This window comes from Eumetopias jubatus, unplaced genomic scaffold, assembly GCF_037043125.1.
Source record: "Eumetopias jubatus isolate StellerSeaLion01/CBP00866 unplaced genomic scaffold, mEumJub1_p1.0 scaffold_4, whole genome shotgun sequence".
In the NCBI taxonomy this organism is placed as follows: domain Eukaryota; kingdom Metazoa; phylum Chordata; class Mammalia; order Carnivora; family Otariidae; genus Eumetopias; species Eumetopias jubatus.
Window position 1 is genome coordinate 52,831,813 of NW_028274810.1, and position 27,377 is coordinate 52,859,189.

At 40.2% G+C, this 27,377-nt stretch overlaps 1 protein-coding gene across 3 annotated transcripts in view; it reads right to left on the reverse strand.

The window, feature by feature from the left end:
• Window positions 1-27,377, reverse strand: part of PDE4B (phosphodiesterase 4B) — a 420,029-nt gene that overhangs the window by 23,815 nt on the left and 368,837 nt on the right. For 2 of the 3 annotated variants that reach the window (XM_028102388.2, XM_088022395.1), the window contains one exon: window positions 16,367-16,479. In XM_028102388.2, coding sequence (XP_027958189.1) covers window positions 16,367-16,479 — 113 coding nt within the window. Of the gene's footprint in view, window positions 1-16,366; window positions 16,480-16,748; window positions 16,820-27,377 lie in introns of those variants that run through there. The other variant, XM_028102389.2, reaches the window with a different exon arrangement.

Consider the following 27,377-nt stretch of genomic DNA (forward strand, 5'->3'; position numbering starts at 1 on the left):
TGGGTGGCCGTCTACGCAGGAGCCCATCTGTGAGACAGGCGCCTTATTGTGTGGGACCTTCCTGTTTTCGCAGTATGAAACAACTGCCCAAGTCATTAAAGTCACAATGACTTTATTAGGGACTGCATTTTGACTCATATTTTACACTTTGTTAGTCACAACTTAATCAGAATTCCTGGGCATCAGGAAAGCAAAGGGGCTGAAAATTCTTCCTCAGAATGCGAGCAGAGGTAGAGGGAGTTACAACGGCTCAGGGAAGGTGCGCAGCTCAGGGCAACATGCACGTCCGGAGGCCCTGTCTCTGTCTCAGTTCTGGCACGAACTCTGTGCATGATCTCGGGTAAGATAAATTGACTTTTGGGGACTCAGGTTGTTTTAGCGATGGGCACAGTTTCTTTAGTCATAAAATGGTTAATTTTGAAGGTTCTTTCTGATTCCAAAACATTGCTTCCTTCATACCCCTATTTTCACATGGAAAGAAGACTCAAAGAAGTGGAGAACTCTAATTGCTAAGCACCTACACTTTCCTTTGCAAAATCTGATGTTAATGACAAAAAAAAAAAAAAAAAACAGGGATATACTGGACTTTCTCTAGACCCTTTATCAAACTCACGATTTCCACAATTCTTAACATTTCGGATCATCTGACAGTGAGGGTCCCATCGCTCGTCTCCTTTTGATCTTTCCCTGTCTATCATCTGCTTGAAACTTGATGTCACAGTTGCGTTAATGACCTGCTTATCGTATTTGAGAGGGAAATGAAATGGAATTGAGTGAGTTAGTAACAGGAATCAGGATGGGAGACCATGCCATTCGGTGTCCACTAACATCTACTACACTAGACACCATAATTCCATGATGGGCCATCCCAGAGAACAAGCTCTGCTGTGTGACTATCTGCAGCACATCGTTGGTACACCAGGGAATAAAGTTAGGTCATTCTAACTGCCCATGTGATACATCAGAACAAAATTCATCTGAACACACCAGAATTGAGTGATTCTCTTCTTAACTGCCCAGTGATGTAGTAATCCACCACAAATATAGATTGAAAAACAAGCAAGAACTTCTCCGGCATATTCTGCAACAAAACACTGGAATTTATGATGAAGCTAAAATCGAATAAACTCCACTTGCTGCTTAAAGGACAAGTTATCTGCTCCGGTGACATTTTAAAAGTCAAAGAGGGACAGACCATTAGTGCGTTCATACACAGAACTGAAAAACAAGAAAACAAAACAAAACAAAAAAACCTCAAACGAATTTAAATTCAACACTCTACAACCTGACAGTAGGTCCTGAACAGCCCTCAAAATTTAGGTGTTTCTTCCTGCCTGTCTATCTATCCTCTTTGCTGCTGTCCATTTTTCTTAGAATTTCTGAAACTTTTCAAGAGGAGATATGGCACACATTACTGGGACACTAAAAAATTGACCTCTCCTACACCCAAACTAATTCCCTTAAGAATGTTTAGAGAAACTTCTCATGACTTAACATTCCCTTAATTCCAAAAGTTGCTGCAGTGACACAATTAAATAGATACTATATTTATATTCAAAGACGTATTGGAAATTTTAGATAAACAACATTTTTTAGAATAAGTGTGTTCTAGAAATTTCATGTCCCAAATATCCCATAAAGAGATTGGATTTCAAAATCATATACTCACATTGTGTCAGGTTTAGAGGTATCGTATATTTTTAGGTAATTGAAAATGTTCACACTTGTTCTTTTTGACAGAGGTCTTCCCTTCTGCTGAGAAACCCAGCAACACTGCATCTGTTACTGGGGCTTCACAATTTCATTTTATGTATTTGAGCTTTTTCTTTTAATCTGGCTGTTAAGAGAAATAGACCGAAAAAAAAAAAGAGGTACGTTGGCAAATCTGGGGTGCTGGCCTGACAAAGATAGCAAAGGCCTTTCTTCAGCAGATAATATAATCATTGCAGCAACTGAGAAAAAGCAAGGAATCAAGGTACACTATTTAGTTACCCTTTTGTTTTTGCATTTAAGCAATCTATCATTTTTTTCTGTGCATAATGGCTAATATTTAACCTCAAGCTTCTAAAGCCAGTTCTAAGGCCATGGGGTGTTAAGGTGATTCCAAAGCAGACGATTAAGGTTTCTGTTGAACCATTTCATGGCCAGAAGTTCTACAACTTATTATGTTTTTAAAATTAGAAATCTTAAACATGGATCAGACCCATAGCCCAACCAGTCTAGTGTCCTCCACTGACTAGCTAAAAACAAGACCTATGCCTCAAGACCTTCATATCTGACTTGAAAGCCATTGACACAGAACAGAAAAATCACCCCCCAAGCATGTGCTTTCTTTTCATAACCCCAAAAGCATTGGTTATGATTCTCCTTAAGAACTGATTTCCAATTTTATTCTATAACATCTCCTCGGGTGTTTAAAATTTTGTTTAAAATAAATATTACCTTATTAGAATTCTCGATATTTTTGCAGCCACAAAAATCTACCACAGCTTCTTTCTGAGATTACTACTCTACCCCTTTAAATACATCATGTGACATGTATTGTGTTTAATATTAATTATATTGATTATTGCTAACTATGTTCACATACCCTTTGAGATAAAAGACAATGTGATGCTTCAAAGCCTGCTGTGGAAATCACTACTTCCAGATTAACAGTTTCCCAGGGCTGGAAATTTATAAGATCAACTCTAGGGACCATCTAATAAATAAAGGAAACGCACGGGCTACAGAGACATATCATTTTATTCCCTGAAAACATATACGTTATCTGTTTTGGCATTTTGGTACTCCCTACACTAGAATTGAGAAGAATTTACCACATGGTGGAGGCTAGAACGTATTTTTAAACTATAAAGGATGAAAACAGTGGTCTTATCTAATTTTATTCTATAAAAAAATTACATTGTGCATTTCATTTTATTATTAGCTCCCACAATTTAAAATAGATGGATGAGTGCTCTGCACAACAATGCACCCCAGGATGTATAGTTTGTCGGTTCACGGAAGGCTTATAATAGTTTCAGAGTTGGAGGTGTAGGTCATACATGACGTAGAGAGGGTTCTGGTTATAGTTGGCCTTCCCAGGGAGATCTAACAGCATAGAGAGGACTCTAACAGCAAACTCAACATCATACTAGCATGCCATCAGATCAGGTGAGCAACCAGCTGAGTCTGGAAATAAAATACTTGTCTGAGAAACTTGGCAAGTCACTGAACCTCTCAGAGACTAAGTTTTTCCAACTTTAAAACGGGAAAGTTAGAAATAATATATGTAAAAGGATTGGCAAAGTGTCTGTAGTACTTGTCCTTTATTCCACAAGATTTATACTTGAAGCTGATGTTTTATTTCTCAGTTTTGTCTCTGAATTTAATTTAATTTAGGAGAGTGGGGAAGTAGGGCAGAGGAAAAGAGGGAATCTCAAGCAGGTTCCACTCCCAGTGTGGAGCCATCGCAGAGCTCGATCTCATGACCCTGAGATCATGACCTGAGCCGAAATCAAGGGTCAGATGCTCAACCGACTGAGCCACCCAGGCACCCGGCTTTGTCTCTGATTTTTAAAAGAATCTGAGCTTATGGTCCAGTCTTCACGTGGGTTTGCATTTGGGTGGAGCTTTCAGCTGGCTCTCTGGCATCTAAACTCTTCTTCTTGTTGAAAGTAGCTGGTATAATTAACTACAGAATTCCCACAATATGCTACTGCTGATGTGATGCAGTGCTATGTCATTTTGATTACATGACACATAAGTTACTCATAGAAGTTCTGGCTCTCTGGTTGACATTTAGATTATTCACCAGTCTAAGGAGTGTAAACCAGAATTGCCAGAAAGATAGATGAAACCCATCAAATGAAACCATAACTCAAAACAGCCTGGTATTAAAACTATATCATTAAAAAAAAAAAGCCTATTCGGAGATATCTCGCTGTTGCTAACTCTATCCATTCATGATTCCATGACTTAGCCAATTTCCTCAAATTAAGAGACTTTGGAACTCTTCGTGTATGAACAAAAGCCACGAATGGCCACAAGTTGCCTGACACAAGGACAACTGCACCAAATATTCATTTTGCTCAGGTTGCCACGGTTGAGGTCCGTCCAGTAACACATCTGAATTAATTGAATATGTGGCTAGGAGAGCAGTGAGAGGAGCATCAGCAATATGTCAGGAACAAAAAACATAACCAGACAATGACAGAATGACTAAACGGCTACACTCCAGACACAACAAATATGTAGAGTGGCTGAGTTTCAGACACAACACGTGCTCATAAACATGTTCCCAGTTGAGTGTGCATCGCCAGTCTCTGAAGGGCTTAGATCCTTGGCCACAGGATGCAGACTTTCCAAGAAAAAGGTAAACCAAATGCCCCCATGCTGAACCAAACAACAACGGTGTGCTTCACATTTCTGTTCATAAGAAGAGCATTTGACCCTGATGGCTTTGCTCTCTATTGTCTGACTCTGAATTTGGGAGAAGGCTCAGGAGCAAGATTTTGCAGCTTCTGAGGGTAGTTTGAAGAGTCACTGTAAGCCAGATGGGAGTTTTTCATTCAACTGAACAATTAGAAAAATGAATTGGGAGCACCTGCACGGAGCACGGTGTAGTGCAACAGGAGACAGCATTCCTGGGTTCTAATGGATTTGCCACAAACAACATCATTGGTTGTGTCCACAACCAATTAGATTACATTTCTTAGCCTCATGCAAGGGATATTTATTTGAATGTCTAGAGGTATTTTAAATGCTGGGACCACTATAGCGAACAAGGTAGACACAATTCATGTCCCCAATAACCTTACAGTCTAAGGGAGATGAGTAAAAACTAAGTTCCACAACAGAAAATCAAAATCATAAATTTGTGAGAGCCGACTGTAAAACCCACAAGGTACTGGGTTAGGATAATTAGAGAAGTTCTCTTCAAAGAAGTAACATCTAAAGTGAGGCCTGAAAAATAATAAGGGAACTGGATTGAGCTCTAGCTTTCAAATTCTATGATTACATGTTTTGTTACCAAGTCATATAAGAATATGACAAATTGGCCTGTGGATTTCCCTTTAATTTTTATTTTTATATCATTTGACTTTGGAGCAAAAAGAAAAAGATTTGATTCTAGGGCATCAGCAGTGAGTAGCTGAAGGGCTTGGACAAATCAGTGATGTCTCTTGCATCCTGTTTCACACTGAAAAGGGGGATATAGTAATACTTTCCTCCTGATGAGCATCAGAATGAGATCACATAGGGAGAGCTCTGGGTAAGCAGGAAAGCCCTCTTCAGGTCTGTTTCCTTACCTTGCTACCTTGGATCTGGCAACACAAAAATAACAAACAGCTATACACTTAGAGAAAGTGGCCCTTTATTTAACGCTCTATCACAGGACCATAGGGAACTTTGAGAGCAAATAAGCTTTAAAGTGAAGAAAGGGGCCTTAAAAATCCCCACATCCCTCCATAACTAATGTTCCCTCAGGCAGAATCAGAGTTCTCTGGGAAATGCAGTCGTGGATCGCAGGGCTAGATTTGAAAAACAGTGATCAAAACAGAAAAATCTTTCCTGAGTTCTTCCTCATTAATATCACCTCCTCTTTTATCACCTTTATGAAAAAAGGCTCATATTTTACTCATTTTAACCCAATATATTCTCTTGCTTTAAAGAAAAAGAACCCATTCCTGTCCAGGGGTTCATGTTTTTATTTATTTTTGGCAAGGCTCCTACTTAGGATTTACTAAGGGCTCTGAAAGGTGTTTCTTGAAAAGCAATGTATGGCCTTTCTTAGTTTGAAAATTATTCTATTCCCCATCTACAATGCAGCATTAGACAATGAATTTATCTTAATACCATGAACATATATATAGAAGGAGAGTATTAACAAAAGAATATTTTTAATTATTGTAATCAAAATTAGATAAATGATTTGAAATTAAATTATACTGATTTAAAAATATTTTAAAAATCATACTGGTAAATCCTGAGGAGATGTTATCAGGTAATCTTCCATGCAATGGGTAAGAAAGATGCAAATAAATTTTGTGCAACTAGATCCTGAGTGTGTTAAAATACAGGAGGGAAAAATTCAGTGACAGCTCACCCTGTCACAAACATAAATGATGTACTGGACTTGGCCAAGTAAATGCAGATATATTTAAATCATTCTGACTCAGTTACAGAATGGAACCAGCAATAACAATCCAAAGGGTAAAGGGCTGAGGCAGGGAGGGCACTGTGCCCTCTCGGCTGGGTAGATGGGTAGCATCTGGCTGGCTAAACTGACCTGTCTGGGCTATGAGTGGGACATCTAGAGCAGGAGCTGGAGACCATTCATTAGTGATCTATCAGAGTCCCTAGCTTCTCACAATCAAATGGGCATGCAAGAGTATACGGGAAATTCATATTACCACTGGATAGTCTCAGCATGTTCCATGAATTTAAATTTAAATTTTTTGAAAATACTAAAAAATATTTCCATCTTTAATATCATGCTGTGCCTAGTAGCAAGGTCATTACCTGTCCTAGTAGCCATCAAAAGTCCTCATGTCCACACATTTCTTAAACGACCAAATCAAGAAGAATTTCAGAGAGATTTTTAGAATAAGACAAACCCCAAGTCAACTACCACCAACTGACAAAAGCCTTCATTTGTTTTTCGCTTTGCTCCTGACCATTAGACTGAAATAGAGCTATGACTCTTTGATACTTTTTAGTCTTACCACTCTGAGCATACATGTGTTCTCAAAATATTCGAGACACGACTACAGGCCTCAAGAGCTTGCAATCTGGAGTAGACATAAATAAAACCTCAGAGAACTAAAATATTAGTTATGATATTAACCAATAAGCTAGGTAAGAGGATGATTTATGAAAATCCGATCAAAGTCAGAGTACCTAAGTCAAGGTTTCAAAAAAAGAAAGCCAAGAAGTGTAGTATACCAGGAGTAGGTTCATAGTATAGGCCCGATGATGTATTTGAGCCAAAGGGAAGTCTTTAAGGCCATGGAATGCCAAGAAAGGCGGTAAAGGTCTGCATTTCTTCATTCTCAAGTTATCATAAAACTCTTACTTCTATTCTTAAACCAGGTTTTCAATAGATCTTCTGACGTCAAGGGAAGAGAAGAAGTTGGAAGTCCACTGTTTGATCAACTGGAGCTACTAAAACTTGAGTATCATTTCGTTTATGTGAGGATAAAAATGTTAATCCTGGCTGTCTTTGTAAAACTAGATTTTCTTTCCTGATAGTATACATATATTTTGATGATATATGCATATATTTTGATTCAGAAGTTAAAACAGCAAAAAGTGAAAAAAAAAACCAAAACAAAAACAGCAATGCCAAAAGCATTTAAAGTAACTCATTCCAACTATATCCTTCTGGATTTTGAGCACACAATTTTCAGGAATACTACATTAGTTCTCTTTACTTGAAGTGATTAAGACATGTATAGCTTTTACTCAAGAAAGGTAATGAGAAGGACAATGAGAAGGTTAAAAATCAATGCAACTAATAGAGGGACCGTGCCATGTCTTTTTTAAGTGTAATCAGCCTTTTGCTGAAGATGAACAGCAAATTGGATTTGTAATCAAACCTGTATCTTACTACCTTAATCTTCCACTAATTAACCTTGTGACTCTGGAAAAGTCATGTCATAATGAAATTATATTTCATTTAGATTGTGTTTTATGTTTTACAAAGATCTTTGGAGTACATTAGATATTTAATCCTCAATTTTTATCATCCTCATCTATAAAACAAGGTCTTCAAATCAGTGATATCTACGCTCCCTACTGGGTTTAAAGTTCTAGGATTTTGTTTAATACAGCCAGTGTGACAGTATAACTGGAAAGAATATATTTCGATCTTTCTTCTGGCTTGATTTATCAACTTTCACCATCCGTACTGACCAAAGACATTACATAGTCACCAAATTACCACTTCACTTCACCCTGTCTGATCAGCTTTAGTGCACAGCCTATATGGCTGAGTTGGAAAGGTATTTTTATTTAATGACAGCTTCTCTTTTTACTGTTCTCCTTTCAAAAACAAGTAATTAAAATTTACCTTTCAGATGGCAAAGGACAAAACTCTTGTCCTAAATCTACATTTTTTAAATGGTTTAATCACTTTTATGACCAGTATCTGTACTCAAATTTCCTTTTTACAGTTGCTGAAGGTTATAACATTATACACTATGCTGTTAACAAAGAGTGAAAGGAACTTGGCCATTTAAAGTGTTTAAGGAACATTTTCAAGATCACCAAATTTTGAGCAGCTAAAAAATATAAAGAAGTGAAATTAAGCCGTGAAGATGAAATTTATTTTTAATAAATTCACTAAACTTCAATTTCTATAGGTTTCAAAAGTGGTACATTTTTAAACTACAAGTAATTAGCAGACAGAAACACAGGACTGATGAGCAGAAATGCATGATTTATAGCCTTTAAATGCTACTCCATAAAAAGAAAAAGACTATCAGGTACTTCTTAAAGAGAAGAAGATTATCAGGCACTTCCCAAAACAGAAACAAAAGAAACAGAAGTTTTACTGTCTTCTTCATTTCTAAATAACTTAACTGTCCTTTCTTTGTGGAAACACTTGGCTACTTTAAAGTAAATCAAACAAAGGAAATTACAGTAAAATATCCAGGAGACTAAACAGTTTGGCACCAGTTGAGGGAAACATCACGTACAAATGGGCAAGACACAGAGGGTTGGCAGGTCCCTGAAAAATGCTAAAGTGGAGGGATGTGCTAGGACGCACATCCACTGTTGGCATAGTGCCTTCCAGAGTGTGAAATCTATTGACTGCAGCACAAGTCTGCCCTAGTAGCTTTGGTTTGGTAAGTCCTGGCTTTCAGAAAGCTGATGTATCTCCACTTGCTGAGCACACTTTTGCTCAGAAGGCAAATTTTGGGAAGAATAGCACAAGACTAAGCTCCACCCTTGGCTTTTCTTCCATAGATAGCAATGGCACCGATTTTGGAAGACTTTTGGATTAGGACACATTTGAAAAGAAAAATAAAAGATAAGAAAGAAGTATAAAAAAAATGTGAAACAGACGTCTATTCCATTAAAATAGTTATTCTATTTTTTACCACTAGTGTTCTGGATTTATATTTGATACTCCAAACATAGTTGTCTGATTTTTTTTTTTCATATGGAGAGAAAGGGTCCCCTTAAAATGACTTATTTATCAGATTTTGATAATATAATCTTGTCTTACCAGCTAGCCAGGGTGCAACAATCAAAGGTAATGTGCCCTGACCTCACTCCTATTTTATTTTTAGAGATTTGGTCACTTGGGGCCTTTCAGGTGAAGTAGTAGAAAGACTGGGGTGAATGGATTAGAACTCAATGAAGGAAATGGTTCTGTAAATATCAATGAAAAAATATTTAAATTAAGCAAAATAGATTAAAAATCAAACTTATTACAAAGCACTAAAGTTTTCAAAGAGTAGAACTTAGAACACTCAGTTACACTCTCAATAATACAACTTATTTTGTCACAGAAAGAGTAACCGAAATAACGCCAGGTAAACAAACAGCTTAATCTTCTCTTTCTTCTTTGCTGGAAGACAAAGGCTAATGCAAACAGTCTATATCTTACCGCTAGGAAATTTCCCTGTATTAATTATTGCTATTGAAGCATTCCTCCTCCGTTTCATGGTCTTGGGGCATGTATTAGAAAGGACATAATATATGATGAAATTGCCCCAGTTTTTTGGATGATAATTTTCAAAAAAAGAACAGCCTCTCTCTGTTTTCTTTTTATGTTGGGGAGGGGGGTAAAAAGGGAATTTGGGGGTTGGTTGTCTTTTAAACAAAACTTCACTGTCTTCTCTTAGGCCATGTTAGAGAATTTGGGAGCACAAATAGATCTTGAATTTAGCAAACAGGCCCATTAGAGGCAGCAGATTAGTTTAATACTGTTATTTACATTTTGATGAGTGCTTTACAACCATCTTCTATAACTGTGGTTATTCTCCTCCCTCTTACCTGTTAACAGACACTGCTTCCCAGCTGGGAAGACTGAGTTTAAGGTTATTAATGGCTGGTCTGGAGGCCCTGAATATGGTAATTGCAGATTAGGATTCTGAACCAGACCTAAACAAGCAATGATGGCCAGAGTCAGAAGAGTAAGACTTCCCAGAGATGACAAAATTCCCTTGTAAAAGTTATTAAATACCTCTCTGTTTCTATATTTATCTGTGCCATTGGGATCACTGATGGTGAGTCAGATGGCCCTGGGTGTGAATCCTGCTCTCTTCTTTACCTTAGGCAATGTAATACAACTCCTTAAACCTCACTTTACTATAGAATGGAGATAATAATAGTATGTATTTCCAAGGGTTGCTGAGCGTATTAATGACAGAATGTAGGTAAAGGGCTTAGTACCATGTCTGCACAGACAGTAACAAGTAGTTTGTAAAAGTAGTTTGGCCATCGACGCTTACTGTCCCAACAGTAAATGCGAGAGCTGCAGGAGACCATGGAACAGTCTTCTCCAATTCTTTTGTTTTGTAGATAAAGAAAGGCAAAAATTCCAGATGAATTAACTGTTCCTATTATTCATATTCCTAAATGGAGGCAGAGCTAGACTTCAAACTCATGGCTTTTACCTAGGCTCTTTTCCCTTTGCTGCCTCCAGTTCTTTTTTTTTTTTCAATATATATATTTTTTTATTTGACAGAGAGACACAGCGAGAGAGGGAACACAAGCAGGGGGAGCAGAAGAGGGAGAAGCAGGCCTCCCGCCGAGCAGGGAGCCCGATGCGGGGCTCGATCCCAGGACCCTGGGACCATGACCTGAGCCGAAGGCATATGCTTAACGACTGAGCCACCCAGGCGCCCCTGCTGCCTTCAGTTCTATAGAAATCTGAGAGTGAAGAGAGAAGAGTTGGATCAAAAATGTTCAAGTGCCCCACCTGGCTGTCAGAACCGATTTTCCTTCTATTCTTCCCTCGAATCCAGCTCACCTCTAACACGTGTGGGGCCACATACATATGTCTGAATAAAGATATAAATCGAGCTAGCTCCAACACTCCTACCTCAACAGACATCCCTTCCTAGCAACTCGGAAGGCCAGCGTGAAGTATGAATTCTTGAGTTCCTCGGTTATGGCAGTGCAGGGGGACCTAGCTCCAGGACTGCGTCCTGTCGCATTTCTTCCCCCAAGGAACTCATGCGCAGGCCTTTGTATACCCTTCTGCTACCACCTGCCTGTCCAAGCCCCTCCCCCACACACACTTCTTCCAAGCCCAACTGCTGCTTCTTGGCTACTCTTTGGGCCTAAGGGTGTGAGTCCCTGCAGCACATCCAGGAAAGAGGCGTGCACAGGCCCTGGAACAGGGTCCAGAACCATTGGGCAGAGAATGTAGGGGGTCCAGTGCATGCAGTATGGTCTGGAGCAGGCACCACAGCTGCCCCCGTCCCGGCTCCTCACCTCCTGAAGCAGAGTGCAGCTGGAGGAACAGCCCAGGCTAAGGCTCTCTTAAAGCAAAGGGTCCAGGAAAAGGACCCCTCTTGCCCTAAGGGTGGGAATGCTCTAGTCATATCATTTAACCTTGGGCAAAAGTAGAAGTAATCCCCTCCAATGATTGGTCACCTGCCTATCATCTTTCTGACATAGCTCTGAGATGAATCTGTTGACCAAGAAGATCTATTTCCTTTTTGGTTCTGCTGGACCCGACATTTCCCTTACTTACTGATTATTCAGTTAGATAGAAAATGACTCGCAAGTGCAGGGCAAACTGCCCATCACGATCACACTCCAGTATCATGCAGCTTGAGTCCCAAGTGGCTCCAGGCTGGTAGAATTATATGAGTTTATTCCTTCCCACCCAAGAGCGCAGGCAATTATTTGCCTTTACTTTCAATACTCCGGTACAGACACACCTGAAGAACCGGAAAAATAAACCTGTGTAGCCAGAAGGACTCACTTCCCCTGTGATGGTATCTGCAGCTGACTTCACGATACCTTCAAAGAAAAAGACCTTCTATCTCCCGTTCTTATCTTACAGATTTCCTTAGCAAACATGGACTGAAGTGCTAGGTCCCGAGGCTTCATTCTAAAGAGACTACTGATATTATGCAGGACTGCTCTCTTCAACAATGAAACATCCATTTTCACGGAGAGGGCCCCAAACCTTTGTCCTACACATAAAACAGCCCCAGGGCAAAGCTAGTCAAGAAAGAACAGGAGAATGGAGAATGTTTGTGGCGAAGTCGGGACAGTGACAAGTTGCTTGAACATAGCTCCTTGCTGAATACCACAGCATGTTCATCTTTTGAAAAAACCTTCAACATGCTGGGTACAAATGACCCCTTTGACACTTTCACCTGAAAAGTTTAGGCAAGAGACTCTGTTTCTCAGTAAAAGCTCCCTGTCCTTGTCAGTCACCACTACGCCTCTCTGGGATTGTTTTGTGCCGGTCCTTCCTCAGCCACTGTTGTCGCAACTCTGTACTTTCTGACTGAGTCTGTCAGGAAGGAGACAGGAAATTCTAGTCACCCGCACAGCAGCTGCGCCATTCCTCCTATCCTCCTCCAATGACGTCGGTTGGCTTTGGTGACACGAGGTCAGGAACTGAGCCACAGTGAAGGTCAGGAAGATAGGTCAGTGTTTATGCCGTTGTTGGGCTGGGGATCCTGCTGAGGCTATTTGCTTTCTTCCTTGCTATACTGTTTCTCTTTCCGTTCCTCTTTTTATAATGCAGAGCCAAAGCATCCTGTTTTGAAAACATCTAACTGTTTGGTCACCGAGGAACTCATGCTCTGATGCATTTCACTGAAGTGTAAGACAATTCTTCTAATTCAGGAGGCGATGAAAGTTGAAACAAAAATTAATGAGCAAGTCTAAGAAGGCAATCTGTTGTTACAGAAAACAGTTCTAACACGTCTAACTGAACTTGGGCTGCTGGCGGAAGGTTCACTCGACATCCTTTTCATCTTGCAAAACAATGTCATTACCTCGTAAAACTGCTGAATTTATTTCATCTTGTAATTCTCGGGGAAAAATAACCTACAGTATTAATCCACCTGGCTGCATCTTTCTCTGTGATCCTGGAATTCCATTTGGCCTGTGGCCAGCATTAAGAAACTGGGGCCCAGGAGACTACGTTTCTATAGGTCACAGAACAGTTCCTTATCTCTCAGGCTCTGAAACATACTTGGGAAAACCAGTTATAATCTTTGAGTCACAGTTTTCTTCAAAATATAAAAGGGTTGAGGAAAAACAATAAACACACAACCCTACCCAGATGGGGTAAATATGAAAGACTGCTTGCTTTTCCTCCACTGGGCATAGTCAACTCTCTACCATTCACAAGTTCCCAAACACCCCTCACACAAAGCATTGGCTTTCCCATCACCACTGTTGAGTAGGTAAAAATTCAGTAAATCACCGTGCTGATCAAAACTAAGGGCATATGTTTGCAGAGATGTAGCAGATGTTATTAAGAAGTCATCATTTATTGAATCTTTACTACCCAGCAGGTGCCTTGTGGAGTGTTTTATCAGATGCATTATCTCATTTAATCTTCACAGTGACCCAGTAAGGTAGGTACCACTTTTATCCCTGTTTTCCAGATGAGAAAATTAAGTCTTAGAACAGTTAACTGTTCTAACTTAACTAAGTTAGCCGAGGTCAAGTAGCTAGTAAATGATAGAGATAGGATTTGAACCATGATCTTTTGACTCCAAAGCCCATGCCTTTTCACATACTTCCTGTATGGAACATCTTCAGACTCGCTTCCAAGTTTGTAACTCAGAGATTTGCCATGGCTCCTTTGTTCAGTGAGGGGAAATAGAAGATGAGCAGATACAACTACATAGTAATGGTGATGATGATGATGATGATGATGATGTGGGAAACAAAGGCAGAAGAAAAATTATTAAATTTCCTTACCACCTAGAGCCCACTGACAAGTCCTTGAAACAGGCAGAGTGACATTCTTCTAGGGACTCAACTGCCTCAATGTTAACACTTTGCTAAGGGCAAAAGGCAATCCTAGCCCAAACCCCACGTCAATTATATTTTTAAACGGTGACTTGGATGGAATGTTCAAATAATTTCAATCACATCTGAAATTAAATGCGGGACTGTATTTTTACCACAAATAATTAAGTTCCCCCCCAAAACTGATATTGATCAATTTCTTTTTGGTGGCCACAAAAATATTCTTATTATATTTTGTTACATGCGCCATGGATTAAGCTTTATTTATGAAACAATTATCTAGATAATCAAGATTCTGGGGGGAAACATGGTTGCTAAATAAAAAGAGAATGAGATCTTTTACAAATGAAACTGACTTTAGTTGTCAGTTGAGCACTATTCATCCACTGGATAATTGCTTTGCCCTACAACCTTTCCACTGTAGATGTAGAAAATAGGTGCATGCCTTCTACTTAAGCTAACTGTGTCAGCATTAAGGTTTAGCCCTCTCTTTAGGGTTAGCTCTATTCAACTTTCATTGCTTCCTGCACAGGACACCATAAAGGAGGAGCGGAAGCCTGAAGTGATTGGAATTCTCACCAGGACCTACATAGTCCTTGGTCTCAGAGCCTTATTGACCATTACACTGAATATGAAAAGTTTTTAAAATAAATTTGCAAAACAGACGATGTTTAATTTCAGCACTCCAGACACGAAACTGGTTAGAATCTACAAGGTATCAACACTCAAAATGAAAAATAATGACAATTTGCAGTTTCTCAATGAGAATTCTTTTTCTCCCCTGGAGTTAGTTGGCTACTTTATCTTAGCAACTTAAGAAGAAAGTTCAGCATGTCTTTTATGGTGAAACCTGCTGAAAAACTACCCTTAAATATTGGATCTACATCTCCTATGGGTATCGATGCTCACAACATGCAGTAAATAGAGGATCCGTTAATGCTCCAAAGTAGGTTAAAGCATGTGTGAAAATCTTTTTACTTGGAATCCAGTGTGGTTTGGAGAAGTTACGCAGTTAAGTCCTCCTCATGGGGAAGCGGTTGGTTGAGATTTACAACAGCCTGGAAAATCCCATTTCAATTGAGAACTTCAGAAAAAAAGTCAGTAAATAGTTAATCTCAAAACTTTTCTTCTTTTTTCCAACTTGAATCTAAACTAAAATTTGAGAAAGAGACTTATTTCATTTTTTGCCCTTTCGTTAACCAATAAACAAGAATAAGAAGAGCCTGTCTCCCCACCCCTAGCCCCCTTCAAGACCTCCTAAGGACACAATGCTCCCCCTGCTCAGATCCTTTGAGCAAGAGCCAGTAAGCCTTGATAGGAAGGTGATACTTTTAACCCCAGGAAAGAGGGAGGAGGGACACACATTCCCTAATGAACCTTGGGGCTGGAAAGGGAATGTTGGCAGGTGTGGAGCAAAATCTTTTCCCGGCCCCAGAACCATAAGGCAGTAAGACAATACCTCAGGCTAGGATGACTGGGGATTCTTAAAGTGTGTACTTATAAGGGTACAATGTTAAAGTTTTCCATTAAAAATGGAGCAGTAAGTATATACATATATGCACACACATCATATATGTTTATAAAGTTAACATTCTCCAAGGGGGGGAAACAAACAAACAAAAAGCAACAACTCTCACTACATAAATTAGCACTCTAAATCCAGGCGATAATTAAACAAATGATATAATGATAGATAATTAAAACTCTTCCACACTAAGTTTTGTCTGGGGATTGTAAACAAAACTATTTCTTTGCAGTATGGGTAGAATTTAATTTCAAATAATTCTACTTTGAAAAGCAGCAAACTTTAAGAAAATACTTTCTTTTTTGGAGATAAACTATATTCTTTCTTTCTTTTTTTTTTTTTTTATCTCAGGTCATGCCAGCATCACAAAAGGAATGTTAGAAAATCCCAGAATGTCCTTCTGAGAAGAATTTCAGAATTTATAAAACTTCAGGGCGAACCAGTCTCTTCACTGATCTATGGAGGTCACGTTAATTTCTTGTTCAAAAAAAAAAAAAAGGTGTCCAACACCTGATTGCAATGCAATGAACGTGTTATCCACTTTACTCTATGAATTCATTCAGATGTTATCTTACTGATAATTGTTTTTTTTAAAGGATTTTCATTTGTAGACAAATAAGCTTTATAAGCACCTCTCACCTTAAACGTGCTCCCAACTACATCAATTAACAAAGAACTTTGGTTGCTGGGAATTAAAGCACACGGAGGATTTTTAACTTTTGCCCTAGCATCCAGACACAAGCCAAGTGTGGCACTTGGGGACAGAATCTTCAGAGGCAGCTCAGCAAACTCATTCTGACCGCCGGCGTCCTCGGATGCACCTCTGCCACAGGCAGAGGCCAGGGGAGCCCAGGGGAGCGGGGAGCTTTCAAGAGTAAACCGGTCATCTCTTACCTTGTTCGAAGCCATCTCGCTGACAGAGCGGTAGGTCTGGATGGTCTCTAGCTGGTCTAAGCACCAGTCCAATTCCTCCAGCGTCTCCATTGCTAATTTTTGATAAGATTCTTCTGCAAACAAACACACAGGCATGTAGTTAGGCTGGAGCGGCTGCAGGCTGTGCATATCCGAGTCCCCGCTGCCGCCGCTGATCCCGGAGCTACTGAAGGTGGCCCCGTGCTCCTTCATTATTTGCGCGCCGACTCCTTCCTTCCAGCTCTCTCCACCAGGAGAACAAATCACCGCGGTGCTCTGCCTGGGACGGCTGGTGCCAAGTTTTCACCGCCGCCACCCCACCCCACCCCCCACCCCCGGCGGGGATGAGGTGTCCGCGATCTACCAAGAAACTTCCTCTGAGGAAGGAGGCGGGGAACCATCTCTTAGAAGCTCATCTGCATACGTGTGTCCTAAAACTAAAGGCAGAAGCAGTTGAGTTTTCTCAGGCTCTCTTGCCTTAGTCATCCTGGGGCTCTTTAGGGTGCGTGATGTCATTTCTGAGTGTTTGCAGTCTGGAGGAGAAATGAGGAAAGCGTTTTCTCATCTTGCTTTTCTTCTAAATGAAACGCACAGTCGAAAACTTGGAGGGGCGGGGGACAGACAGTTACGCTGGAAGGCTAGGCAGTCATTCATTCCGGGGAATGTGTGCATGTTGGAGTAACTTTTAACTCAGCAAACACTGATCCACACAAGCAGGAGGTGTAGGCTACTCCTACCCTCTTCTGAATCCCTCCTTTAAGTAAAGGCAAAATGAGGTTTCCCTGGTAAGACGTGGGTCTAAGAGAAACCGGAGTTTTACATGAACACGTTTATTGGCTGGAGTAGGCAGCTCTTGTTATACTAAACAAAGCTAAAACTTCTCTTCTGCAACTGCCAGGATCACAGGGAAATTCTGAACCGGACTTTCAGGTGGAGCCAGATGTGAACACTGCAGATTTTCACTTTGATTAAAGCCTGGGGGCTTTGACTTGTGGATATGGGACTCAAGACTTTCTGGAAGTATTTCTTAGTGGTCCATTAAAAAAATATTTTTTATATTTTTTATTTAAATATAAAATATTAAGATCTTAAAAATATTTAAGATCATATTTTTTGCTGGATAATAAAGCTCTTCTGAATGGTCACAACATGTCATTCTGTACCCAAATGTTTGTGAGTCTAAACTAATACTCCAGAGTATTGACTTAAGAACTCTATGCTAATAAACACTGAATTAACTTTATAAATGCTGAATGAATGAATGAATGATGCTATAGACAGTGATAAAAGTCAGTCAGACTCTCCTGCATCCATGCCTGATTTTGAGAGGAACAACATTCATTAATTCCATCAAGCTTTCTGGAATGCAAGCACACAATAGGCACTAATAAAATTAAAAATCTTGTATGGAATTCTATTATAGAGAAGACTTCATACATTCCTGTCAAGTTTAGAATGCATTTTTCCCATGTTCATACAGAAATCCGAGGGAGACCACATACCCTTTTATTATTATTTGACATTTTGTGCGTGTGACCCTCACACTTGAAGCAGAAAAGAGAATTAGCACAAGAGAGACCCCAAGGGACTGGGATCCTTGTCCACTGATGCACATTTCAAAGAATCCCTCAAATATGCATACACCTCAGGATAATGTGGGGTTAACATTCAATATCCTGTATGTCATATTTAAAAAGCCACAAAACCACGGGAGGTGACTTCCTCCATTTTTTTCACACTCCTCAAAAATATGCCAACAAGAATTGAGGTGTTTTCAGTAAAACTCATTTCAAGCCAGACTTACACATACCTTCTCTCCTTTCCTCCTCAGTCTTGCTGGGCTGCTTCAACATGCCGAATCTTGTCACTTACTCTCTAGTGTGTCCAAAACACCTTCCACTTCTTCCCAGGAAGCTTTTCCTGAAATGCCAAAACTCTCCCATCGCATTCCCAGCCTCGTATCAAAGGAAAAGTCCAACCACTTCCCGATTACTTGGGCTTTACTACCTTGGTGTCTTCCGCATCACAACCTGTGGTTCTCGGTACCTAGGATGCTCCGAGCTTTTTGAATGGGTCGATATGCAGAATGACTATAAGATGATCTATCCCATTTCTCCTTCATGGAGAGGGAAAAAAAGGGATCCAATTTCCACTCAGGGTTGACAACGGAAATATAATAATTAGAGCAGCAGAAGCACTAGGAAGGAGGACTTTTCAAAGATCCACCAGTGAAGGGTTACCTGCACAGCTCATTCACGGTCTATGACCCAGAGCAAGTACAGGTGAGCTCCTAGAACTGGTATAGTAGTCACATGCCCGTGACTGGCCAGTGGATGTGACAGGCCCTTACTCTACTGCCCTTTCTTACTGTGGTCAGCTACAGTATTTTTTAAGTGAAAGTTTTTTAAGTGAGTGTTGAAATTAATGAGGAATTTTTCCTTTTCAGATTCTTAATCTATAGTCAAGGCTTTGTGTCCCATTTTAGAGCCTTCTTATCCCAGTAACTAAGTCAGGAGGCACAGATGTCAGTGGGCTGAGTGTATGGGCATCGAACTCCTGCTGCTTCTAGGTACAGCCAAAGGAAAGGACCGGTGCTGCTCAGGACTGGCCTCCACACTCTAACTTCCTGGCTCCAGCACCAGAGCCAGATCGGGTACCTACTGGATACTCAGTAAATTTGCAGAGGAATGGAGACCAAAGTGCCTGCCTAAGCAGCCTGCAAATACTTGACTATCTAGAAGCTGGATGGTCCATCTATAGTACTGTGGAAAGAGTAAGAAATCTTTGGAGTGAGACTCACACATTTTGAGTTTCTCTTCTACCCTTTACTGTGTGATGCTGGGTCTCAATTTCCTACATCTTAAAATAAGGATAAGAATACTTATCTCATAAAGTTATAAAGGGATTAGAGATAGAGTATATAAAGCTTCTGGTATGGTAGTCAGTTCTCAGTAGATGATCAATACATAGGAGCATAACTATTAATGGTAATCAAAACCATTTGATTACCAATAGAGGCTTGGCATTTGGGAGTAGGGATCTTGTGTTCCCTCAGGCATAAGGATACCATGAGGAGAGTGCAGACCCTCACAGGTCCCCAAGCCCTGTATCTGGTGACTTAGGGCAATACACAGGTCACAAGTTACTGGGGTACCCCTACCCACCAGCTGCCAGACTGATGTGCTGTGCCCCATCCAGGGACAGGCTCTGGGGAAGTCGGACATTTCCCTTCCCCACAGTACTGATGCCTCACTCCACAGCAGATAGTTGGCTCCTAAGGATGTCACAAGCTCTGCATTGGGGCATACTAGATACCTAGATCAGGGTAGGACAAGAAGCTCACTCCCACCAAGACATAGCCTTGTCTACCATGGTACAGCCATGCCAGCCCAGTCCAGGGATGGCTGCAATCATACCCCATCTGAGACTTTGCAAGGCACACATGCCTGACTCAGACCCTCTCTGCACCGAGGGCTCCTCTGGGAATGGATGGCAAGGGTAAGGGACTCTGGATGAGTTCTGGGGTGCCAGGGATCAGGGAAAGAGGTGGCTGAGAACACGTCCAGGGGAGGCAGGCAAGTGGCCAAAAAAAGTGGGGCAGCATATGAGCCAAGGCTCCAAGCCACTGGAGTATACTCTATTTTCCCCTCAGGCTTCACTTCCAAACACAGGATCAAAGATAAAATTATTACAAGTTTCAAGACAGCAGCAATGGGGCCCTGCTGGATGTGGAAACCACTCCACATCTTGCACAGGTTGCATGTCCATGAAGATGGTCATTTCCTGTCTTGAAAAAATGGCTCTGAGAAGGAACAATGCTTAATACTACAGAAGCAAGTCTCAAGGGGCTAAGAGCAGGTGATGGGACCATGTATGGTCATGGGGTTGACCCTACTGTCACAGATTTCCAGAGGGACAAGGAGAACCAACCTCCTATGTGTCCTTTCCTCTAACAAGAGTGGCAAAGGGAGATTAACTTCCTCTTGTAAGTCTGGTAGGTATTGCATTTGACCCTGAGAAACAGGAAGAGAGAATGGATAAATAATTATTGTTAATATTCATCTGGTAATAATATGTGGCATTCATAAAGTCCTCTTCTCAAAGGAGCTCCAAGCACACTACTCATTTATCCTTGCGACATATAGCCACTGAAGAGTTATGATTATCTCCAATTTACCTTAAGGCACAAGCCAAGAAGTCAGAGGTTAAATTACTAGAGCAAGATTCCTGGCAAGACCATATCTTGGTCTATGAACTAAAGGATTCGGCTTCGCACAAAAAATGCATGAATCCCTGAAAATGCTGATTTAAAGTGGCATCTTACCCTTGGGTATTTTCTATTTAAAATTGTGTAACTGCTTTCTTAAATGTTGTCACCTTAAGTCTTCTCTTCCCTTTTCTGCTGTATCTAACGCAGGGAGTAGCACAGGGAGGCTATGCAGTATTTACTCAGAAGACCTGGAGTGGTTCTGGTCCTTCCTCTTGCTTCAGTGGCTGACCTAAGGCAAGTTACCTAAGTGTGCTGAGACTAAATTTCTTTATCTGGAAAATGAGGGTTAAGAAGAAGACTTACTCTATTCTCACAGGGAAGGTAGAATAGGAGAATGCACACAAAACCACACTGTCGACCTTGAAGTATTGTGCACATTTTGTAAATATGACATGTATTATTACAGATGGGATATAGGTATGTTAGAGAAAATTACAGAGAAGCAGAAATTTGAAATGACAAGAATGTCACATTTTTACTAAGATCACCATTATTAATGTGCTTATCTGTTCATGTATGTCTATGTACGTGCATCGAGATCGTATTTTACAAACTATTGAGTTACACTCTTTTTTCAGACAATGATGTCCCCTTTTCTGTTTTAATAGTTTTCCAATTCAGCTAATAGTTAGCCTACATTCCAATTTCCCCAGGGTTTTTTTCCCCCCACACAAATCCAGCAGAAATGTGTGTGTGTGTGTGTGTGTGTGTGTGTGTGTGTGTGTGTGTAGAGAGAGAGAGAAAGAGAGGTGTGGGAAAGGACAGACCAGAGATGGGATGGGAAAGGGTAATGAGAAATCTCAGCCTGGCCACAAAAGGGCTAGCTCCTCATAGCTGGAAAACATGGAAATATTCGATTTTAGCAGTAATGAAGTTAGCGGCCCAGCTAGTAACAGACCTCAGGTGCCCTAAGAGTTGGCCCCAAACTCAGTGCAAGGAAGTGTTATTATCCCACTGATCTCTGGGAAAAGTGGAGACAGAGGCCATTTACACACCTATATCATTTAAACTTTGAAACCCTCTGTATCATAACTCTTAATACAGATGAGAATTCAGCAAGTGAGAGCAACACATTATAGCCTAAATATAAATTTTCTACAAACAATATCTCAATGCAATTTTTTATTGAGGTATGATTGACATACAAAAGAGCTGTGCATATTTAATGTGTACATCTTGATGAGTTTGAAGATAAGCATACGCCTGTGAAGCCGTCACCATAAACAATGTCATAAACTTACCCATCATTTCTAAAAGTTTTCTCCCTCCCTCAGTGTGTGTGTGTGTGTGTGCATATGTGTGTTATGAGAATATTTAACATAAGATCTACCCTCTTAACTAATTTTTAAGTATATGACACATTATTGTTAACTATATGCACCATGCTATACAGTCCTAAAGACTTACTCACTTTCATATCTGAAACTATGTACTTTTTGACCAGCACCTTCCCAATCCCCTTTCCCCCAGCCCTTGGTAACTACCAGTCCACTCTCAGTTTTAATGTGTTTTACTATTTTAGATTCCTGATATAAGGAATCATTCTAAATGCAATTTGAAGATAGCTCCATATGTATCAGAATCATATCCATCAAGCCATTCCATTTTCTACCCAAAGATAGCACATAGAAAAGAAATGTAAGTAACCTCTTATTTAGCTGCCTCACATAATCAAACTCTTCCTGGGAGCAAAGGTGGTAGTTATTTGCAAGGTTGTGTAGTAGTTAAATCAATCAGAACCACTCCACATGCAACAACAAGGATGAATCTAATAAATATAAATGTCAAGCAAAAGAAACCAGATATTGCAAAGTACATAAAAATGGGATTCAATTTATATAAAGTTCAAAAGAGGCAAAAATGAATCTATGATATCAGAAGTCAAGATATTAGTTACTGTGGAGGGCTAGTGACTGGAAGGGACTTGGGGGGGAGGGCTTCTACGGGGACTGGTAATGGTCCCTTTCTTGCTCTGACTACTAATTACATGAGTGTGTTCATTTTATGAAAATTCACTGACTCTTAACACTTGTGATTTGTGCACTGTTCTCCATCTTTCTGATTTTCCATGTATGCTTTCAACAGATAGTCCCATCCAGGGAAGCCCACTTTAAAAAACAAAGAACAGGATTTCTAAAAAGCACATATTTCCTTTCCTTTTGTTGAACTATAGCAATGGGTATCAACAGAATTTGAATAAATCTAACACAGCTGAAAAACAGCTCCCCCAAATATGTTAGTTTATATTGCATCGGCCAGGATGCTCCTACTAACTCAAAATTCAGTGAAACACATGGGAGTCTGACCCAGACGTTTATAAATCCTGATGGTACCATTCATTTACTAGCAGTGTAACCTTAGACAAGATGAGTATCCTGACTATGCCTGTTTCTTTACCTATAAAACAGGAAGATGGCATAAACAGCTGTGAGAATTAAGGGAAGCAACCCATGTCAAGTGTTTGATACAGTGCTGGCACGTGTTAGGAAATTTTTGTTGCCCCCATCCCCCCCATCCCCAACCCTCTCCCTGTTCCTGGTCACTTTCCTGGAGGTAGATTGCCCCATATTTGATAACCGAGTTGGGTGGAGTTTTGGTCTGGCCCTAGGGAGAGAAGTATGTGTAAGTGGCCATGAAATCCTAAAGTGTCCCTCCCACTGTCTGACCTCAGAAAGACCTGCCTCTTGGTTAGGTCAGAGTTTGTTGGTGTTCACTTCTAAAATATAGACCTGGCCTGATATATCATTCTGCTTTCACCAAATCCTGACTGATACACCAGATCAGTGGACCTTCAGATGTAGTTTGTTCATTTATTCATTCCACAAAAATACATTGAGTATTTGGTATACGCCAAGACTGATGCTAGGGGCTGGGTGTTACAGCAACGAACAAGACAAGGTCCATTGCATTGAATGATTACATAAGAAACGCCTTTCCCATTCTCCAAAATGGTCCCTCTGTGGAACTGGGTGCCTTAGCAGCTTCCTCCCCCCGCCCCCCGCCCCCTGTCCCAAATGTATACATTGCCTTGGTGAAAATTAGAAAAATGTGCCCTCTCTTGGCAGACATAACCCTTGGGCAGAAAGCTTGGGAAGTGACGCATGGGATGAATTTCAGCTCTCTCCAACACTTAGCTGAGTACCTTTGATCAGTATCCAAACGACACCATGACCTTACGCAATGGCCCAGTGGCACACGGATATGGGGGCAAACCAGCATGGAGCTTTCCCCCACATGACCGGCAGTGCTCTGTGAAAGCAGAGCACAGAACACAGAGTCACAGCAAAACTGACACTTTTAACCTCAAAATAAAGCAAACCATTAACATTGAAAGGAAAGTATCCCAAGACCTTCCCTAGCTCTTAATTTGTGAATACTATAATAACTGAAATAGCATTAAATAGGCCTCTATAAAAGAGCTTAAAAATTTAATTTGATAGACTAATTATTACCCTCAAATACAGTTTTTGTTTTTGTAGATAAAACTTCTAAAGCAAGGGCTCCACAGGAGGAAAGAAATATTAAAGAAGTCCTTCATCAGGAAAACTAAGAAACCACTCTTCTGATCCTTGGAAGTGAGAAGGGTGTATTAATTGCATGCTCTGTATTCAGCTTATGACTCTAGCTTTAGCCACAAGCTTCTAACCCTGTAGATGTCCTCTCTTTGCTCTTTGTGCCTTGAAGTTAGCAGGCTTATTTCATTCCTCTGTTGCCCCTCACAGTGCAATAAGTATTTGTTAAAATGCAAAACAGTTTCATACATATGGAAATCAGCCTCTCTCTATTTCAAGGTGTTAAGTTGCAGCTATTGGCCTAATTTATTTAGTGATCTTGGTTATGATTTCTTTCCCTTATATTAGCAATACCTTTCTTTTCATTGTAGGTTCTTATGTCCAAAGGTATTTCTTTTCTTCTGACGAATAGCTGGTAAATGAAATGTACCTGTGTTAGAGAGCAACATTTCAAGAAGGCATGTTGCTTTAACCTTGAGTAAAACATTCTTAGAACAAATCACAGAAATTGGAGGACATTTATACATTCTGTAACACAGTTCCTCCAAAGGCATTTTGTAAGCCCTATGTGGCCTTTCTCTTGGCAGGACTTTGTCAATGTGTCTTTATAAATACAGAACTTTGCAATTGCATATGACAGGGATTTCACTGTGGGTGGATTCATGGAAGAAGAGGTTCACTGCCCTCAAGGGAAATAACAGTGAAAAGTAGGTCATTTTGATGCCGATTTCTTTAGCAAACTCCTCTAAGACTACAAGTTAAAAAAAACCTCCAATCACAACTAGCTTTTGTACATATTACTTGACAGTTTACCAAGTACTTTCACTTGCAAATCTTAGTTTTTCCTTGAAAAATAAATCCCAGGAGATAGAAATTATTATTATGCAGTATTATTAAACATTTTCCGTTATGCATGTTAGGAAGTTGAGGCTTGTTGGTGTTTAATGACTTGCTCAAAGTCATCCAATGAGAAAGAGAGAGATGAGATGAGAGATTGAGAGGAAGGAGGGAGGGAGGAGGAAGGGGGACAGCCAGCAGGGAGGGAGAGACCTAACTTCTCTGATTCTAAATTCCACGGTAATTTTTACTAAGCCACGGGGCCTGTTATAAACAAATGGCCCAACTTTTTCTTTCACCCAGGTGGACTCGGACAGGGCAAAACTGGTTCTGATGCGCCAGCCTCAAGCTCTATTCCCTTCTGCCCCACCTCCTCTTCTTCCAATGTCCTTCCCCTTACAGAAACCTGCTCTTCAGAAGGACTCTGATTTTGGCATTTACTTACTAATGGGGATCTGTACTCATCTGGGCAATAACACGCACCATCAATGGGAAAGATTGCTCAAGGAACTTCAATGTCCACCTGTGTTAGTGTTAAAGAGCAGTGACCCAAGAAAGTGATCAAAGATGGAGGTAAGTTGCTATCCAAATATTTTTCTAATACATTAAATATATGCAAGAAATATTTAGGAAGAATATACAACAGTGGTTAAGAGCTTAGTCTTTGGAACCAGACTGCCAGGGCTCATATTCCAATACCACCACTTACTGTTACCTAACATTAAAGAAGTTACTTAACTTCTCTATGCCTCAGTTTCCTCCCCCATGTAATGAGAATAAAAACAGTAACTATATAATAGATTGTAGTATTTAATTAGTAAATAAATGTAAAATGCTTAGGACAGTACCTGCTGTATTATAAGTACCAGATAAAATATTGGCCACTTGTTGTTTGTTGGATATGACACAATACATAATGAGTCGATTTTTAAAAAATGTTTTGAGTAGATTTGACACACAATTAGTTTCAGGTGCACGACGGGGTGGTTCAGCTTCTCTAAAGGTTATGCTATGCTCACCACAAATGCAGCTGTCATCTCTCAGCATACAGCATGGTTACGATATCGTCAGTCACATCCCCGATGCCATGCCTTTTGTCCCTGTGATTTATTCATTCCATCACTGGAAGCCTTTATCTCCTATTCCCCTTCACCCATTTTGCCCATCCTCCTCACCACCTCCTGCAACCATCATTTTATTCCCTATATTTACAGGTTTGATTCTGGTTTTTGTTTGTTTATTCATTTGTTCTTTTAGATCCCACATATGAGTGAAATCATATGGTATTTGTCTTTCTCAGTCTGACTTATTTCACTTAGCCTGATACCTTCTAGGCCCCTCAATACCATTGCAAATGGCATTACATCCTTTTTTATGGCTGTGTAATACACACACACATACACACACACACACTATATATATACACACACTATATACACTATTATATAGGTATGCCTATATACATACAAATATACATGTACACATACATATACACACACACCAGCATATATACACACCATACTAATGAATAGATTCTTTGAGTGCCTATTATGTTGTAGGCTCAGCAGGAAACTCTAAGGATATAGTGGTAAATTTTATAGACATTGGTTTTGCTTATTCTAAGCCTACATTCTGGCAGAAATAGAATATTACACAAGAACTTATTTAATTAAAATTGGGAAAGGAGCTCGTAAGAAGTTTATATGGTCCTAAGAATTTGCTACAGGGATAACAGGGGACCCAAAAGTCTGAGGAACAGGGATACGACACAGGGAGTTCAGGGGAAGTTACACTTTGAAAGGTTATGAGATTCAAAGGAATAAGAATTGAGTACAGGGCCGCCTGGGTGGCTCAGTTGGTTGCGCGTCTGGCTCTTGTTTTTGGCTCAGGTTGTGATCTCGGGGTCTTGGGATTGAGCCCTGTGTAGGCGAGGAGTCTGCTTGAGATTCTCTCCCTCTGCCCCTCCCCAGCTCGGTCTCTCGCTCATAAATAAATAAATAAATAAATAAATAAATAAAATCTTAAAAAAAAAGAAAGACTTGGGTACAAACAGGAAAGAGCATTCTAGGCAGGGATAATAGCAGGGTATGCTCACTAAACTGAGAACAGTACCTGTGGCAAGAACACAGAGAGAAAAACTAGTATTAGAAGTTTAGATCAGGTCACACAGAGCCAAGGAAGGCCATGGAGAGGACTTTGGACTTCATTCTGGAATCAATGGGAAACCTTTTGGGAACTTTATCAAAGGAGCGGCCTAACCAAATTTGCATTTTAAAAAGATCACTCTACCTGCAATTTGGAGAATAAACTTGAAGGCAGGAAAGGAGGCCAGCTAAATTGTATTTAAAAGCCCAGGGTCTGTAGAAAGACAAAT